The 16,704-nt window shown below is 33.9% G+C and overlaps 1 protein-coding gene across 2 annotated transcripts in view; it reads left to right on the forward strand.

Annotated features, from left to right (window-relative positions):
• LOC120624779 (leucine-rich repeat-containing protein 70) overlaps positions 1-16,704 on the forward strand; it is a 164,566-nt gene that overhangs the window by 137,134 nt on the left and 10,728 nt on the right. For both annotated transcript variants that reach the window (XM_039891509.1, XM_039891510.1), the window contains 4 exons: positions 6,056-6,142; positions 11,951-12,134; positions 13,609-13,777; positions 15,467-15,576. In XM_039891509.1, the coding sequence (XP_039747443.1) occupies positions 11,961-12,134; positions 13,609-13,777; positions 15,467-15,576 (453 nt within the window). In that variant the 5' untranslated portion in view covers positions 6,056-6,142; positions 11,951-11,960. The remainder of the gene's footprint in view (positions 1-6,055; positions 6,143-11,950; positions 12,135-13,608; positions 13,778-15,466; positions 15,577-16,704) is intronic.

A 16,704-nucleotide genomic window follows, 5' to 3' on the forward strand; every position in this document is an offset into this window, starting at 1 on the left:
TGGTAAATAAAGAGCATTTTTATTTCAAATTCAAATCTTTATTTGCGTGATTGTAGGTTAACAAATTTGATCTTATACTAAAACATAACAAGTTACGTGCTACAATCTGCCATTCTATGGCATGCAAATTGTAATAACACGGAACACCTTAATTATAAAATTATTTTTCCAATTTATACAAAATGTCAGAAAATTAAGGTATCAAAAATTGTGAAATTAAATTACAATCTCAACTTAAAATTAAATAATGTAAAGTATTAAAATTAAATAATGTAATTATTAAAAAAAAAAAAAAAAAAGTGCTCCCAGAGGCATGGGGTTTGGTGGTGGAGATATTTTTGTTACATAAAAACTATACAAATTATTGTCCCGATCTGGAAATCAAGCCCAGAATTTCATGATCAACTGCAAGACAAACGGGACAGTTTAAAGTTTTACTCACACAGTCGAAAAGCTGTAGGACAGACCAGATATTATTAATATTTTTTTTTAAATGTCGTTTTGATTTCTGACGATTTTTTTCTGATGAATTTATTGAATGCCTCACTATATGTAATACTAACCTTATACGAGTACATACCACAGATTTAGGAACATATAGAACCCTCATAGAGCCTTTGATGCATGCAGTGTATTGTGTCCTAAAACGTGTAGAACATTAGAGGTAAAATAATTACGGTCAACTGCTAAATGGAATGAAGTGTTCGAGAAACACTAACTAAAGTGGAGTGTTTTATGATACTACAATATGAGTTGGTTTCTGCATGTTCTTATTTCTGTGCTACATACAATACGTTGTTGTATATATTTATAAGGATTTCATCAAGACAGACCAGAGGTTAATCCCAACTCATTGTAAATTCATGGCGCTGCGAGCGGTTAATGTTCTTTTGTTTCTGTTTAATATTTTATCTTTGTAATTTTTAAAAGGGTGTCTATAAATCCTGGAAATTATCTATGAAATAAGGTCTGCTAATAAATGCGCAACTTGTGTTACACGAAAGAATGTTAAAATAAGTAAATATAAGATTTATTATAAACTAACATTTGCTTGATATTGCATACGCAAACTTTTAATACAAACGATTGCTTATTTGCTGCGTGTAAGGAGGTCAAACCAAACAAAACTCAGCCTAGCCATTTATATTACCTATCAGATAAATGTTATTTCGGATTTGGAGTAACAAGACAAGTGAAGAAAGGTTCTTAGGTAAAGAGTAGGTACTGTAAATAAACAGACAAATTATATGTAGGCATTAGGTAATAGTTTTTGAAATTTAGTATAGTAAAGTAGTGATTTCCAACAATCCGCACTGGACCAGCGTGGTGGACTACGGCCTTAACCCCTTCTCATTGTGGGAGGAGATCCGTGCCCTGCAGTGGGTCCGTAATGGGTTGATATGTTGATGAAAGAAGTGATAGATCAGAATGAATAAAGTCCTTAGTCCTTTGTGAAGATGCAAGATATCTCCACATAAAGTTTCTTTAAGATCGATTAAGCTGCCATGCGTTAAAATGCTATATTTTTAATCTAGTAGTTCCCAAGTGTTATCACGTTTCCATCTCCAGAATGCAGCTATCAATTGCCAAACACACATACATACACTCTTTCGCATTACAGAATAATAAATCTTTTATTTGAAAAACAAATTGAATGCATCAAATAAAATACATATGTAACATAACAACATTATACATAGCATAACATTCATAATATTATTTTATTAGGCAAAAAAGAGAGTCCACTGCTAAACTGTTGTTTATGAAAAACTTTGCTGCTAAACAATTAATACTAAAGGTAGAAAAACTGTTTGTAACTGTTGTGCCTAAGTTATTTTCTCTAGAATGAATGCTATTTTTTTGTAACTTGCAAAATTATCGTGCAACATTACATTGTTATAAATGAAGCTCAGATTTTTCTTTTAACATTCGTGTCATACTATTTTTAACACTTTTAACGTGTGATAGTATCAGTTTTTCATTAGTGTTTTTACTGCCTTTTGAGTGTACTTTTTTCTAGCAAATTCATTAACAAATTGCTTATTCATACAACCTTCGAAACCTGAAACATTTTCAGAAGTTTTTCTCGTATTTCTAATGAAACACAAAGTATTTCCACTGAGAGATTATTCTTGGGTCTCTTCAATTATTCCTTTAAATCCACGTGTTCTACGGGCATTCGCTTTGCTAAATACATTTTCTAGGCGAATTAATAAATAAATAATAGAAGATGTTTATTTCTGCCTGCTATATATTATTGTAAATTGTATGGAATGTTGCTTTTACGCTGATTTATAAATAACTGACTGTCCGCGTTTGTTCGGGATTTGTAAAAATTCCGCGTTAAAAAGATTAATTTCCTTGGTATTCGTAAAATAACATCTTGTATCTTCAGAATGCAAAATTTAGTTAAAATTGGTTAAGCTGCTGAGCGGTATACAACGTGTAAATGAAAACTGAAATAATAATTCACAGGCTTTAGAGGTACATTATGAACTCTCTCTGAGACTTATCTGTTAAACCGAAACCCTAATAGTTATTGAGTAATGTGTTGCCATAGTTTTTACTAAAAGAAATCAAATACTGCCCTAATATCTCATGCAAAATTAAAATCATGTAATCAGGTACGCGTCGCGTAGCGGAGGTACTATGCGCGTTTCGGTATTTTATCTTCAATAGGGTTGACATAAGTGAACACTTAGAATATTTTAAAATCGCTTGCATGGAAAAAAATGCTTCTTTTGATTTAATATTGTTACAGGGTGATTACTTATGCATCCTTCAATATTATTTAGTAATTCTGTTGCACTTTGTATTAGTCAAAATAACTATTTTTTTATTTCATGGACAAATCCTGGGTGCTATTACTTTATAAAAGTGTAATATCATGTTCGTTAATATAAATTTAAAAAACATTTACTTCAATAACATTAATTATATCGGCTTATTCTTGATAGTTACATTGTGAGGAAGAAATTATACGTCCCGAGTATTATTTACCTTTTTTATATTTTCATTTTATAAGTGATCCATTATTTCAATTTCAGGCCTCCAATATCCATATTGAACCGAATATTATTACTTAAGCGCCCATACAATAACGTATAACTATTTTTTTTAACTTTATCACCATTGCTTATAATCTCATTGATTTATAGTGTTCTATTAAACCTGCCTCTATCTTGATTATTTGCAGGTATATATATGTTTTCATTCCAAAACAATAATACGATAAAATACTCTAAAAAATTACATATTTGACGAACAAAAGAGGTATTTCGTCGGTAGATACCGTTCGACAAAGGAACGGTACTTATCGTTATTCCATGTCATATACAAGAAACACGGAGTTCATTTTCCAATACTCTGCAAGTAAAAGAAAACCGTGAAGAACGTCGCAACATTGCAACCCATAGATTTTTTCTTTAGATTGCAGATAATAGTAAAGTAAGCTTGTTAGGTACCGGTTGGCGAAGAAAAATTAAGTTTATAAAGAAAAATGGCACACAGAAAAAATGGATTCAAAAAGTAGGTCACCAAAATAAATATTTCCTTACATACGCTCCGTATAATGTAGCGTGAACGATATCTTTTGCCATTTTGATAACGATCTACTCTAGAACGTTCGAAGCTTCCTAAAATATCTAGCTTTATGGAAACTACGTCAATAGAAATGTGAAAGTTTAATCAATAACTTCAAAAGCTACTTCTCACCAGCTACTTTTATATAAACTAGTTCTTGCGTTTTCGTATGCGTTCGTTTTAATTTTGAAAACATCCCGTAGGAACAGTATATTTGAGTGACATGTGGCATTTAATTAAGGTGTAGTTCTACTGATAATTTTAAGGTGTGATATAAAAAAATATCTGGTGTAGATTTTGAAAATAAATTTTTCAATTCACTTAATATATGGAATGAAATATCAAATAGATTATTAAATAAATTACTCCTTAATTTTTTATTTAATTTGCTTAACTTTTAACTGTCTTTTTTTTCTAATGGCTATATTATAAAAAATTAAAACACAAAAGCTGCTAATGCGACTCAATTATGATAGTTAGATATATTTCCTCGAGAACTTTTCTGTAGGTAATAATGAGTACTTTATTCATGTTTTTCTCAGCGCACGCTAAGTAATGAATTTTATGAGGAAAGTTTTGACTCTTCGACTTTATAATATTATACCAACAAAAACATATTTCGACTTTTAATTAGTATAGAAGTATAGACTGGCTCTTCCCAGCGGTTTACCTAAATAAATTAAATGAGGGTCGTTGCGTAGTGTTATTTTATCATATAACACCTCTCTCTCCTCTCCAGTTCGTATTATAATTTTTCATAATTTCCTGAACTATGTATACCTGTGCATAAAATAAACATGCTGTAAAATTTATCTACATTCTTTTTCTTCATAATGAAATGATTTCTATTGTAAGAATTAACCTATTTTTTGTGCCAAATATAATACTACAGGAATATGGTTTCCTAAGTTTTAAGATCAACTAAAGACCCAGTATTTCTTAAGTTCACTACAGTATATGTGTTATGGACCATTAATTTAGCGCACGGACAGTGCCATCTTTAATGTACACAAATCGATAAAGTAAGCTAAACGAATTGGTCTAAAAATTGTTGTCTTTTTCTAAAACTTCCTGTCAGGCATGGCTATTTTACACATTGGTTGTTCTGCCAACAAAATTTGTAGTACTAGAGCACAGAACCAACTATATTATATTATGAAAATAAAGCTTAATTTGCTATGGGTACTCTGGGAAAAGTAAGAGAATCTGTTTGGTGTAATTTATAATTTCTTAAATTTTTATATTCCACACCTCTTATACCTCTTGCATGTTTCGTTCTGAAACCGGAGCATCCTCAGGAGATGTTTACTTTACAATATTTAACATTGCCGAAAATTTGTTTGGTGAGGAATATAAAGATTGAAGAAAGAAACCGCGGAGTACAGCAAGTCAACCCTAGTTTTCATAATATATCATGGAATTCCGCAAAGTAACGCCTGCTTCTATCCAATACAGAAATTAGTGTATGGCTGTACCGTTACGTAGTTGATATCGCGTGGGCACGTACGAGCACCTTGTTTTCTTGGGTCTAATACGCACCGCAATGATCGATGAAGCCCTTCCGGTGTTCGTCTTCCTCGCCATTTTAATATATTGCCAACCTACAAATCAAGAGTGAATCTTAGTTAGATAGATAGAAAGTCTTTATTGCACATCCAGAAAAAAACACAAATTAAACGAAAAGGTAAATAAACATATATGCGCAGAGGCGGCCTTATCGCTTGAAGCGATCTCCTCCAGACAACCTTTGGTTGATGAAGCATGTTTGGTACGGAAAACGGTATAGTGCAACATTCAATTTAAAAATAAATAATTTCTATACATTACATGTACTTTACATACTAAAACTTCGTTATATAAAGATAAATCAAATACAAGAATATATGTATATAAATCATGACATATTTTACTACATATTAGATAGGAAATAGTCTAGTCTAGTCATATTTCCCTCATTTCACAGGTTAACCACCTTAACTATAAGAATTGCCATACGCCAATGAACGACTAGCAGGAATCTGTAACTGTAACTTGTTGTCATTATCAAATCTCAGATTTAAGTGAGCATTGCTACCAAGAAAGGTGCATCTTCTTGACAAGCTTGACCTAAGGTGCTGGGTATTTCAAAATGAGGTTGAAACAATATATTACACTAGGAGTATTATTAAATAATTTAATTCTTGGCCATTATATGACCAAATTATATTATCTCTACCAAAAAAAGACCTGTAAAAGTTACCTCTAACTGAAAGTTATAGTATAGATTACTTAGTTATATCTATTGCAGTTTAGGAATTAAAAAAAACAAACATCTACGATATACTGATTATTTTGATTATGTTCATTTGTATTAAGGCAACAAGCGAGAGATCACGTGTAGCGTTTGAGTTCGCAACGTTCTGAAATCGAATCCAATCATGTCGCGCCCAATTTAAAATATTGTTACTGATGTGAGTAATCTTACTTGTTCCAGGGTGGTCAAAGGATGCCTAAGAACATGACCTAGTGCCCCATGAGTGCGGCACTCCCCTTCACGCCGACCTGACTCACACATACACACGTGAGTATGTTGTGTCGTATTAATACAAACACGGAAGTCGTGTATAATATGTATCACTTTATATTCGTTCGTGATGTTGTATAGTGCCATTAGTAAAGGATTTGGTTGAAGTTTTTTTTTGTATTAGCATCTAGCAAAAAAATTTGTATACTTCTTTTAACATTTAAAAGTAGCGCTACCCATTTCCATACGAAATGAAAAAATGAAAATCAAATTTATTGTTAAAATATTCTTCAGTTTACGACGAAACCTGAATTAAGTTTAAAAAAACCTGTCTCAGCGTCCCGGATCTCCTTCGTACCTATAAAATGTATCTATCTTAACAATGAAAACAAAATACTTATACACACACTAATATTTGCATGTTAGATATGCAAATATGTGCGTAGTTTTTTGTATATGTGAAGGAGTAGGATGGCCTTATTTTTCAGGCATTTAATGCACACAATTTTATAACATTGATTCTCTATAAACGGAATTATGAAATATTTTTCACTATTAGTGTTAGTACTACTACGTATTAGTAAATTATGTAATTTTTTTAACTCAAAGATAAGATAATTCTGTTGGTAGTACTGATAAAAATATATAAATAAATTTCCAAACCGTAAGATAAAACGAACATTAAATGGGGCGCAAAAAGCTTTAAAGGTGTATTTATGTAATGTGCTGCCAGAAATATGACCTTTTATTTGGATTCACGTACACGCAAACAAATATTGGTCAATAATGAATCAGTAAATTAGGAACTTCTCTGTAGGTAATATAAGAGTTTCGTGCAAATAGCATAGGTAAGCATACACTGAAGTAATTAATATAAATTATAACGCGTAGCCTTGAACCGTTTCGTGATTTACTCGGAGGAACTTCCGACCTTCGCAAATACGGAAGGCTGTATCGCACAGCTATAAGTAAGAGTTTTATAATCTTTACATTTACTAACTTGCATTATCTAGTAACATAGCAACTTGGTCTTCGTAAAGTTTTTTGCTATTATTCTACTACTACACTTGGCTGCAATCTCCCAAGATGGTGGAGTCAATGATGCAGTGTAAGGTGGTAGCAGACTATCTTATTAGGAGTATGACAGTCATATAAAACCCATACCTCTAGTTTTCTGCTAACACGCTTGGTGGCATTTCTTTTTCGGTTCGGTTCGGTTTTTCGGTCTTCTGAATCGGTTCGCTCTTTTCTGAGCGGTCGTGGTCCTTATTTAAAGGATGTGCACGCGCGAATATCCGCACACTCTTCGCAAGTAGGGCCTTTATTTGGTCGGACCATCTCATGGGCGATCTTCGGTGTGCTCTGGTGCTTTGACTCTTCCTCAACTAGACATTCTATGGTGTCATATCTCTTCTTGATACGTGGCCAAAGAAAGTGAGACTACGAGTTTGTACAATGATAGACGCTGCGTTATGCCGAGTTCCTCAAGAATGCACAATATACTCTTAACATTCTTATCAGCACCACATCTCAAAAATATCTTTATCTTCTTCTCACTTTCCTGCAGAGTCCACGTTTCCAAAGCAAAGATAGATTATGGCGCTCTGACTAGCAGGATTTCCGTGGCTATGGTTATGTTATGGTTATTTTCTCCAACTTATTCATAGCGGAACTAGATATCACCATTTGGGTAACAATCCACGGCCAAAGAATCTTACCAGACCAAACTAGAGATAAATTTAGAAATTTTAAATTCCTAAATCGCTTCATTTAATAGACCACAACGGTAACTACTGCACCAGAAAATTCGACAAAAAGTAAGTATAGAAGGCCTCAGTATCGGTTAATAAATACAGCATTTGCGTTTTTTTCGGTTTAAAAAAAAATCTGCGGTAATTCTTTATTTTTCTGAGCTACAAAGTATTAAAACAAAACACAAAACAGCGGATAACAAATTTCTAAAATTTTTATCAGTGACTTTTAAAACAATTTTATGCATTTAATAAATTTAAAATCCAATGAAAGGAAGTCAAAAACATAATGTACGCTATAATGAAAGAGAATAAGGAATTACCGCAAGACTTGAAAACGATTTTTTGACGCCCTAGATTGATGATGGGACATGATGGGAAATGGAGGGATTACTGGTGGGAGGTTGGTAATTAGTTTGAAAGATATCTATCTGCACGATTTGGTTACGATCGATTTGGAAGGTATGTCATAAGCAGTCTTATGATTATTAAAATCCCGTGAGAACTGTCCCTGATTTCCCTCAAATTGCTTATTACCTTGGTCCTAAATTATATTAATATAATGCACTCAGCAGAAATTTAATTGAAAAAAATTATACTACTTATAAATGTAAAACAGAGCTGATTAAATACCTTATTACCCAAAATTATAACGAAGTAGAAGATCTTCTGAAAAAAATTATATAATTTTTAACACACTGACACATTTAAACACACATAATACAGGCACCATCACTCATAATTTTTAACACACAGACACATTTAAACACACATAATACACGCACTAGCACTCACTCTCAAAAAAAAAAAAAAAAACCATCCATAATATATCATAATTAGATGCACTTCATTTTTATTAAAAACTGTAACAAACTATCGTAGTATGATAATACTTTGATACTTGTAAAATATCACATTAATTACTGATTATCATATTAACCAATTACATACTAACCAATACTTACATTCTTAAACTTTGCCATATACTGCCAAAGCAAAAGTGAAGTGGCGGGTGGATGGTTAAACGTGTCTCATAAGATTTTAGCCACCTACCCGCTATTACTATTATTATATTATCTTAAAACTGCACACATATTGTTTACCTATTCATAATATAGAATAAAACGTATAGACTTATAGTAAGTACTTGGGCACGAGGAATGGCAACTCACTGTGATACAGTTTTAACTAGTACAGGAGTTGGCGTAACTGGAACCTGGTCTTACAAACATTTTGTACATTCCTATATATTTTCAATTACTAACCTCATTTATTATGTAAGCAGGTATTATTTTTGGTTTAAAGGTCGCTGGTACTTATAAAACTGTGAAATCTGATGAAGGCACCAGCAACCAAATCTTATGTTTCAAGAAGTATTGTTTCTTTATAAATCATAAACGCAATGTTTTTTTTTATATACTTAATCTAGAACTCTGCGTACAAACTATTTTTGGCCTAAATAAAGTTTATTATTATTATTATTATTATTATTATAATATACTTTGTCGGCCTTAAGTATAGCATATCTGCGCCATATTTCATCAAGATAAATGGAGTGGTTTATTTAAACATAGTTAGAACAAACAAACAGATAAAAACTTTAAATTCGTTTGTTTAGTTTTTAAAGATGTAAGGTGCAGGGGATGACCGAACGTAGGAAACAAAGGAACAACCAAATAAACAAACAGAATATACCTTTTACATTCATAACATTATGTATATGGAAACGAGCGAATAAAACAAACTAGAACTTGAGGGCTTCAAGATTGCTATCTGGGGCATTGCTTTGTAGAAATGTTTTGAAGGAATGCTTTACGAGCTTATTATAAAACTGTTGCTTTTGTTGTTCTTTATTAGGTCGTAAATACAAACGAAGTCAGGTCAGGTTTTTAACTAAGAGATATATAATTCTTCGTTTATTATTCTAAGGCACAATGGAAGACTTAAAAGGAAAAAGATACCTCAGAATAACCTCAATAAAAATGAGTTTGTCTGCGCCAGTGTGTGAATTACAAGTTTAAGGTGTTTTAAATATTACAATTTGGTTTAACTCAACACGCATTGTCTGGCTGTATGCAAGGATTTTTTCTGTCCCTACTTCAGAAAATAAGTGTCAATAGCGCTGTAGCATCTACTAAACTGGGTTTCCATTTCAGTAAAATTAAGTCGCTGATATTAAAAAGAAAAAAGAAGAAGTCGCCTTAACAATGGCCAAAGGTCATGTTAAGTATAATGTTTCTGAATTTGTACCCTTTTTTATAAACTTTATTGCATTAGAAAAAATACAATGTACAAAGTGCGAACTCAATGCGTAGCTCTCTCTACCAGTCAATTTTGGATCATACTAAGAACTTGTCGTAGGCGCAAAAAAAAAGAATAATAATAGCAATAATATTAAAAAATATAATAATTCCATATTTATTTCCTTTAATACACAACCTACCTTGCATGCATATTTCCTGTAACAGTATTGATGCGCAATATTTGTTTATAACATTTCTTTAATCCAGATAAATGGACGGTATTATTATTTGTACATAAAGATCTAACGGAATCTTTGAGATGTCACGAAATCCAATTCCGTGCTAATTAGTTTTGACAATTGACGCTGTTCTAATTGTGTCCGCAACTCAATTTACCCAAAACTGTGTTATTGGCGGAGGGCTTAATTAAATCGTGTTGCTCTTGTTTGACGGCAGTGGTTGTTTTGCTAAACTACTGGGTTCAAGTCCCAGGTGGGTCATGTTACAGTGAGATTCTATGTATTCGCATATGTGCAGGAGAGCTGTTATTAGGCGATGGTTTTCCAATTACCGCTACGTTAACTAACAGTAAAATTAGAATAGAATAAAAATTGTTTATTTACCAGAACAACACAAACAGACTTACATACGGAGTAACTTAAAATTTTAAACTTAATTATTAATAGTTTAAGTCTATGATGTGTCGTGCCAATAAAAAGGTTCTGACTCAGCTTAAAGTTCCGGATACTAATGTACCCACAACGCTGGTATTCTGGCAGTACCTTTTGAGTTGAGGGTCCGGTTACGAAATCTCATATAAAACAAAAGTAAACTTCATAATGGAAGTGAGATGAAAATTCAATGTATGTGTAAGTTAATAAGTCAGATAATAATTTTTAGTTTTTAGAAGGTAGTTATTGTTAGACAAAGCGATATAATTTTTTAAAGCAAAACTTTGTTTTGGCATTTCTAAAAGGTGGTGGGATGTCATTCCAGCATTTGGTGGCAAGATTATAATAAGAATTAAATTTTAATTTTAAAAGTCCCTAAACATTATGTTCTTGAAGCTAAATAAAAAATAATTCGTTTGGTTCTACATACCAGTCGAACCTCCATTTCCCATCAATCCTGTCCCATCATCAATCTAGGGCATAACTGTGAAGCCTCAAATGCATGCAGTTCCACCGGAAACTGCGCCGTCCAGGCAGAACGCAGTAATACTTCTTGGCAGAAGAAATAGCATGACGTCATGTAGTTTAAGTCAAAGCTCCTACTTTTCATTACTTAATAGCCAATAGCAATAGGAAGTGGTGATAGTCCAGTGAGTAGGACTTCTACCTAACTTTCGGTGGGCCGAGTTCATATCCCAGCACGCACCTCTAACTTAGCTAAGTTAGGTGCGTTGTAAGGAATTAAAATATCACTTGCTTCAACGATGAAGGAAAACATCGCCAGGAAAAATGGAAGCTTGAAAGTTCTCCATAACGTTCTAGAAAGCAGTCCACCAATCGGCACTGAGCCAGCGTGGTAGATAACGGCCCCCCCCGGAATCAACCACGCTGGCTCAGTGCCGATTACCTCTGCCGATAACCCTTCCTCAGTGTGGAAGGAGATTCGTGCCCTGTAGGGTAATTAGCTGATATGATGAACAGTCCTCTACTGATCCATAATGACTACGCTGGGAAGACGGGTTGGTGATCGTAGATGGTAATAGCACAGAGGATGCTCGTTCTCCATTATTTTCCCTTAGTCACCTCGTACGACCGCGGGAAGAGAAGGGGTGGTGACCGCTGTATTGAAATCTGCCGTCACCACAAAGCACACGGTACTTTTCTGTGTTCCCTCTAATAAGCAAGATATTATATGTCCAGGTACTTCAACATGGTGCCACGTTGGTTGCTGGCCTGCTGCGTGGTGCTGCTCGCGAGACCCGCACACCCGCAGGGCGCGCAGCAGTGCCCACCGCAGAACACCATCACCCCCTGTAGCTGTACCGTGAAGAAAAACGGCCTTGACATACTCTGCGAGTTCACCGAACAGCAACATATTCAGAAGGTAGGCATTGAATTGAGAATTTTATATTTTCTTAATATTGTCAGGTCTGGTCCGGTGTGAAGCTTCGGTCGGAGAAGAAGTGCCGCTAAGCGATTTAGCGTTCCGGTACGATTTACTGTAATTACTTTAATTAAAGAAGCTAGCCCATTACCATCTTAAACTGAATCATTACTGGTGATTTTGCAGTCAAGGGCTAACTTGTATTGGAATGAAAGAAAGAATCTGCAGGACATATGCCCATAAAAAAGAGGGTCCTTAGATTAAAAGCACACTAGAGAAAGTGCCCGTGGAAAATGAGTTTTTACTAACGAATTGGGATTTTTGATGGTTTACTTCTGAAATAGCCAGTGTTTTCGTTCTTAGCGTACTAAAAACAAATAAAAAGATATCGCACATCTCATTTTAGGTGAGAAAATACAATTTTAAAAAATGTACTTTAAAAAAATCCGGACACTTTTTCTGCTATGATTTTGTTTGTGACTAAACATCTAAAATATTATTGATTGGAGCTATTATAGATCTTTCATGGTGTTGATAATTCGTTATAATGGTGATGAATAAGCATGTCATCAAAAAGGGACCAGAAATATCTTTATTTAGACTATAAAATATATCGAGATCATTCCAGAAACTGTAATATAAAAGTAATAAAATGATATTATTTTACGAGGGAAAGGCAATACCGCTTTATTGTTGAATGCTGATTTCAGAAAGTGGGATAATATACCTACTAGACTTACCTAACAATACTAGCTGCTCCTGCGTTGTCGTTCTCATTTTTTCAAAGTTTTTCTTTAAAACTGGTGGAACAAAGTTTCAGTGGGGTTTCCCGGTATAAAAGTATTACGTGACATCTCCGTTCGCACAACTTTTTCACGATCGATGTGTGGTTGAGCCAAACAAAGGTAAACAACTCAAATGCAAACAAATAAATAGTTTACCTACTACTCTTGCGACTACTTTCAATGTCATCATGATCATAGAGTTCTTCACAGAAAAATTGCTCTACCTGCTTGACTGTGTTGGAACTACATTTTTGGCGTATGGCTGGATTTATAAAATCAAATTTATTGACCTCGCCTTTATTTGGTCAACCTATACTTTCTTTTATTAAGCTAAACATTTTATATGTATGTCTGCACGCTTAAATCTCAAGAAGCACTTCTTGAATTTAGTATTAGACAAATGTTTGATCGTTTTTTATCCTATTTATCAGTTATCAAGCGTTCACGTCTGTCTCGTTTATCGAAACAGTGAAACGTCTAAGTTAGCAAAACAATTTGATTGAAGTCCAAATTCATATTGTAGGCATTAGTTGAAATTGCAATTCTAAATCTAGCTGGATTAAGTCAATTTTACTGTGACGTATATTGTTTCGATAATAATCGAAGACGAATTTTACTGTGAGCATGCAAATTATATGCTAATGGTACATTATATTTCATTCATTATTAATACCTTTATCTTGTTACAGGCAATGAATACCTTACGATCGAAGCCCATGATCATATTCTATCTAAAGCTGCGACATAATAACCTGGCGAAATTGCCTTCGTACATATTCCTGAGTCTGGATATCCGCCACCTCACAGTCCACAATAGCAGCTTGGCAGTTATTGAAGACTCGTCACTTAGTTCTATCGGTAAGTTATTTGTTATTGTTAAGGATGATTTTAGACAGAGTATACGTATTCTATTATATCTACGTATGTACGTATGTCTAGTACCTATGTATATAGTCTATTATACAGTATAGCTTTGTTCTACGCAATTCAAACTAAACTATTTCCTATTTCTTGCCCTCATACTACGTTATGGGGGTCTACGCAACATATTGTTTGTTTTGTCTGGTGGCAGGATTCGGCAGTCGCTATTTACCACTCTACCTAACATATTAGCGTTCCGGTACGTTGACGCGTACAAACCTATTGGGGGTATGAGTTTACTAAAATTGCCATTGCCATATTTATTTGCCTGTTATCATCTTAGATATTATAATGACTTACTATTAGAGATTGCAGTCCAGGGCTAACTTGTAGTAAAATAAAAAAATAAAAAGATGTCTACTTCGAACTAGAACACTGATTTGTTGATTTGGTATATTTTTGACGACTGGCCGACATTCCGACCCTGGATAATGGGCTAAATTTATGGCATTACCGTGCAGAAAAGGAAAACTGACAATTTAGTTTAGAGATTGTGTATAGCACAATGAGCTACAACTGTACCTGTGTGAGTAAGTGGCAAACCATCGCATATATACAGAGCAACTCTTCGCAGGGCATGTACGGAACATGTCCTGCAACCTGTCACTGAGGTTCCATTAATCTGAGGCGTAAGTGTTATGCCTCATTTGCCTGTAATAACATCATTGTTTTACTTGTGAAGCTAATATCGGAAAGACAGTATTGTTCACTTTCGAGTGTTGAGATAGAGATGCATATCATGTTAAAGACCATCGAAGTGAGAAAGTTTATAAACCAAAGTGCGTGCTTAATTTATCGAACGTGCCATAAAATTTAGTCGATACATTGATACCATTAGTAGCCACCGCATAAATAAATAAACTGCTGACACATTATTTTTGATTTTGATTGGTTGACAGCATTTGAGTGATTTAAGTGTGAATCTGCAACACGAGTGTCCAGGGAACTATAAACATGGATATATAACTAAAGTACCATGTTATTACCAGTTACAAAAACTCTCGCATGTAGTATGTGCTGCAATTTGTTTAGAGACTTGTAAATATGTTGCATCGCAGCCTATAATATATATTTTATATTACGATGCTAAAAGTGTAGTCATTTGACGGGTTGAGTAGAAGAAGAAGAAACAGTTTATTGCACGTATAACATGCATATAGGAAAATAAACATTAATGAAACAGTAAACAATGTAAACATGCAAAGGCGGCCTTATTGCAAGCAATGTCTTACAGGCAACCTTTGTAGAAAGGACTTAGAGCAAGAGAACGGGATAGATCGATTGAGGACGGGTTGAGATCGATTGGGGAGCCTAATTGATACATGAATACATAGATCCGATCTAAACACGAAATTAATCAGATTTTTAATTTAGTGAACATTGATAGATTGAGAAATCAACTGGAGCAGGAGCGAGCAAACAATGGGCTGCAGTAACGATGATGATGAAGTGGTACTTCTTCAAATTACTTAATAGAAACTGACTAGTTAGTCATGAAACTACCAAACATTATCCAGGAAACATTTCCATCTTGAGCACTGGCGAAAGAGCCAAGTCATGATTGAAACGTTTCTAGAATTTCTCAACCAAAATTACTTGTAATAATCATTATTCACTTTTAATTAGGCAACAAGTTGACTCAGCTCGACGTGTCTCAAAACAACCTGGCGACGATACCAACCTCGTCCTTCACGCATCTTAATCACCTGCTTATCCTGAACATGAATCACAATAAGGTAAGAAGCTCCAAAGTAAACAAGAACAATAAACTGAAAATTACGGGCGTACTGTTTCGTAGCAACGGTATATTTCTCACCTTGGCTTAAAAGTTTTTAATCAAGTGAAATAAGGAGTAGACTCTCGTTGGTCTATAGTCTATTTTTTCTTACCTGGATAAAATTATTATTTTTTTTCTTTAAAAGGCGTCGTCCATTTTCGTTATCGACTTTCTTATTGGGAAAAAAGAAGCGGTGATAGCGTAGTGCTTAGGACTTTAGCTTCTCTTCTGGCCGATCGAATTCGATCACTGGCACGTACCTCTAACTTTCAGAGCTATGTACGTTTTAATAAATTAATTATCTTGCTTTACGGGTGAAAGAAAACTTCGGGAGGATAGCTGCTTGCCTGAAAGATCTTCATTTTGTTCTCGAATGTGTGAGAAGTCTACCAATCCACACATTCTGGGAGGAGTTCTGCACTCTTAATGGGCACGATAATGCGTTAATAATTATTACTCACATGAGGACTGCAAACAAAAAAAAATTACAAGACTGACGTGTTAATCTACATATACAATAAAACAATCTATCGTAAATGATATTATTTTTGTTTTAAAATAACATGTTATTAATTATTAAGAATATATATATACTACACAGGCTGCTCATAAATTGTTTGAATTCACTGTCTTTACATTTCTCCGGCGCTATATTTACCTATTTCCTAATACGTAATACTTCGATAAAAGCTAGGGAAGTCCCGATCGCATGTTTTCACGTAGAACATTTCTGTTACATCAGTTTATTTTTTCTGACGGTCTTTGAAGATTAATGTGAAAAAGGTTCAGGTGTCAAGGGGCGTTGGCACGAGAAAAAACTTTTCCAAACTAAAAGTCGCGTAGTAGGTAATAAAAAATTTAAGCACACAAAAATGCTGGAGGCTAACACACTTTTTGCAGATTTGTTTTCTATTTACATTTAGTTAGTCTTCATTTTCGTCTGTTTTTTCTAAAAGTAAATTTTGTATAACAAATTTTAAACATAGTAATGTGATTTTAATTGACAATTTCTTCATTCTGTACATCCACAATAATATAAAGAACTATTACGTGGATTGAGGTCGTAATTTTAATGCCAATAATCGTA

The sequence above is a fragment of the Pararge aegeria genome, chromosome 6 (assembly GCF_905163445.1).
Source record: "Pararge aegeria chromosome 6, ilParAegt1.1, whole genome shotgun sequence".
In the NCBI taxonomy this organism is placed as follows: Eukaryota; Metazoa; Arthropoda; class Insecta; order Lepidoptera; family Nymphalidae; genus Pararge; species Pararge aegeria.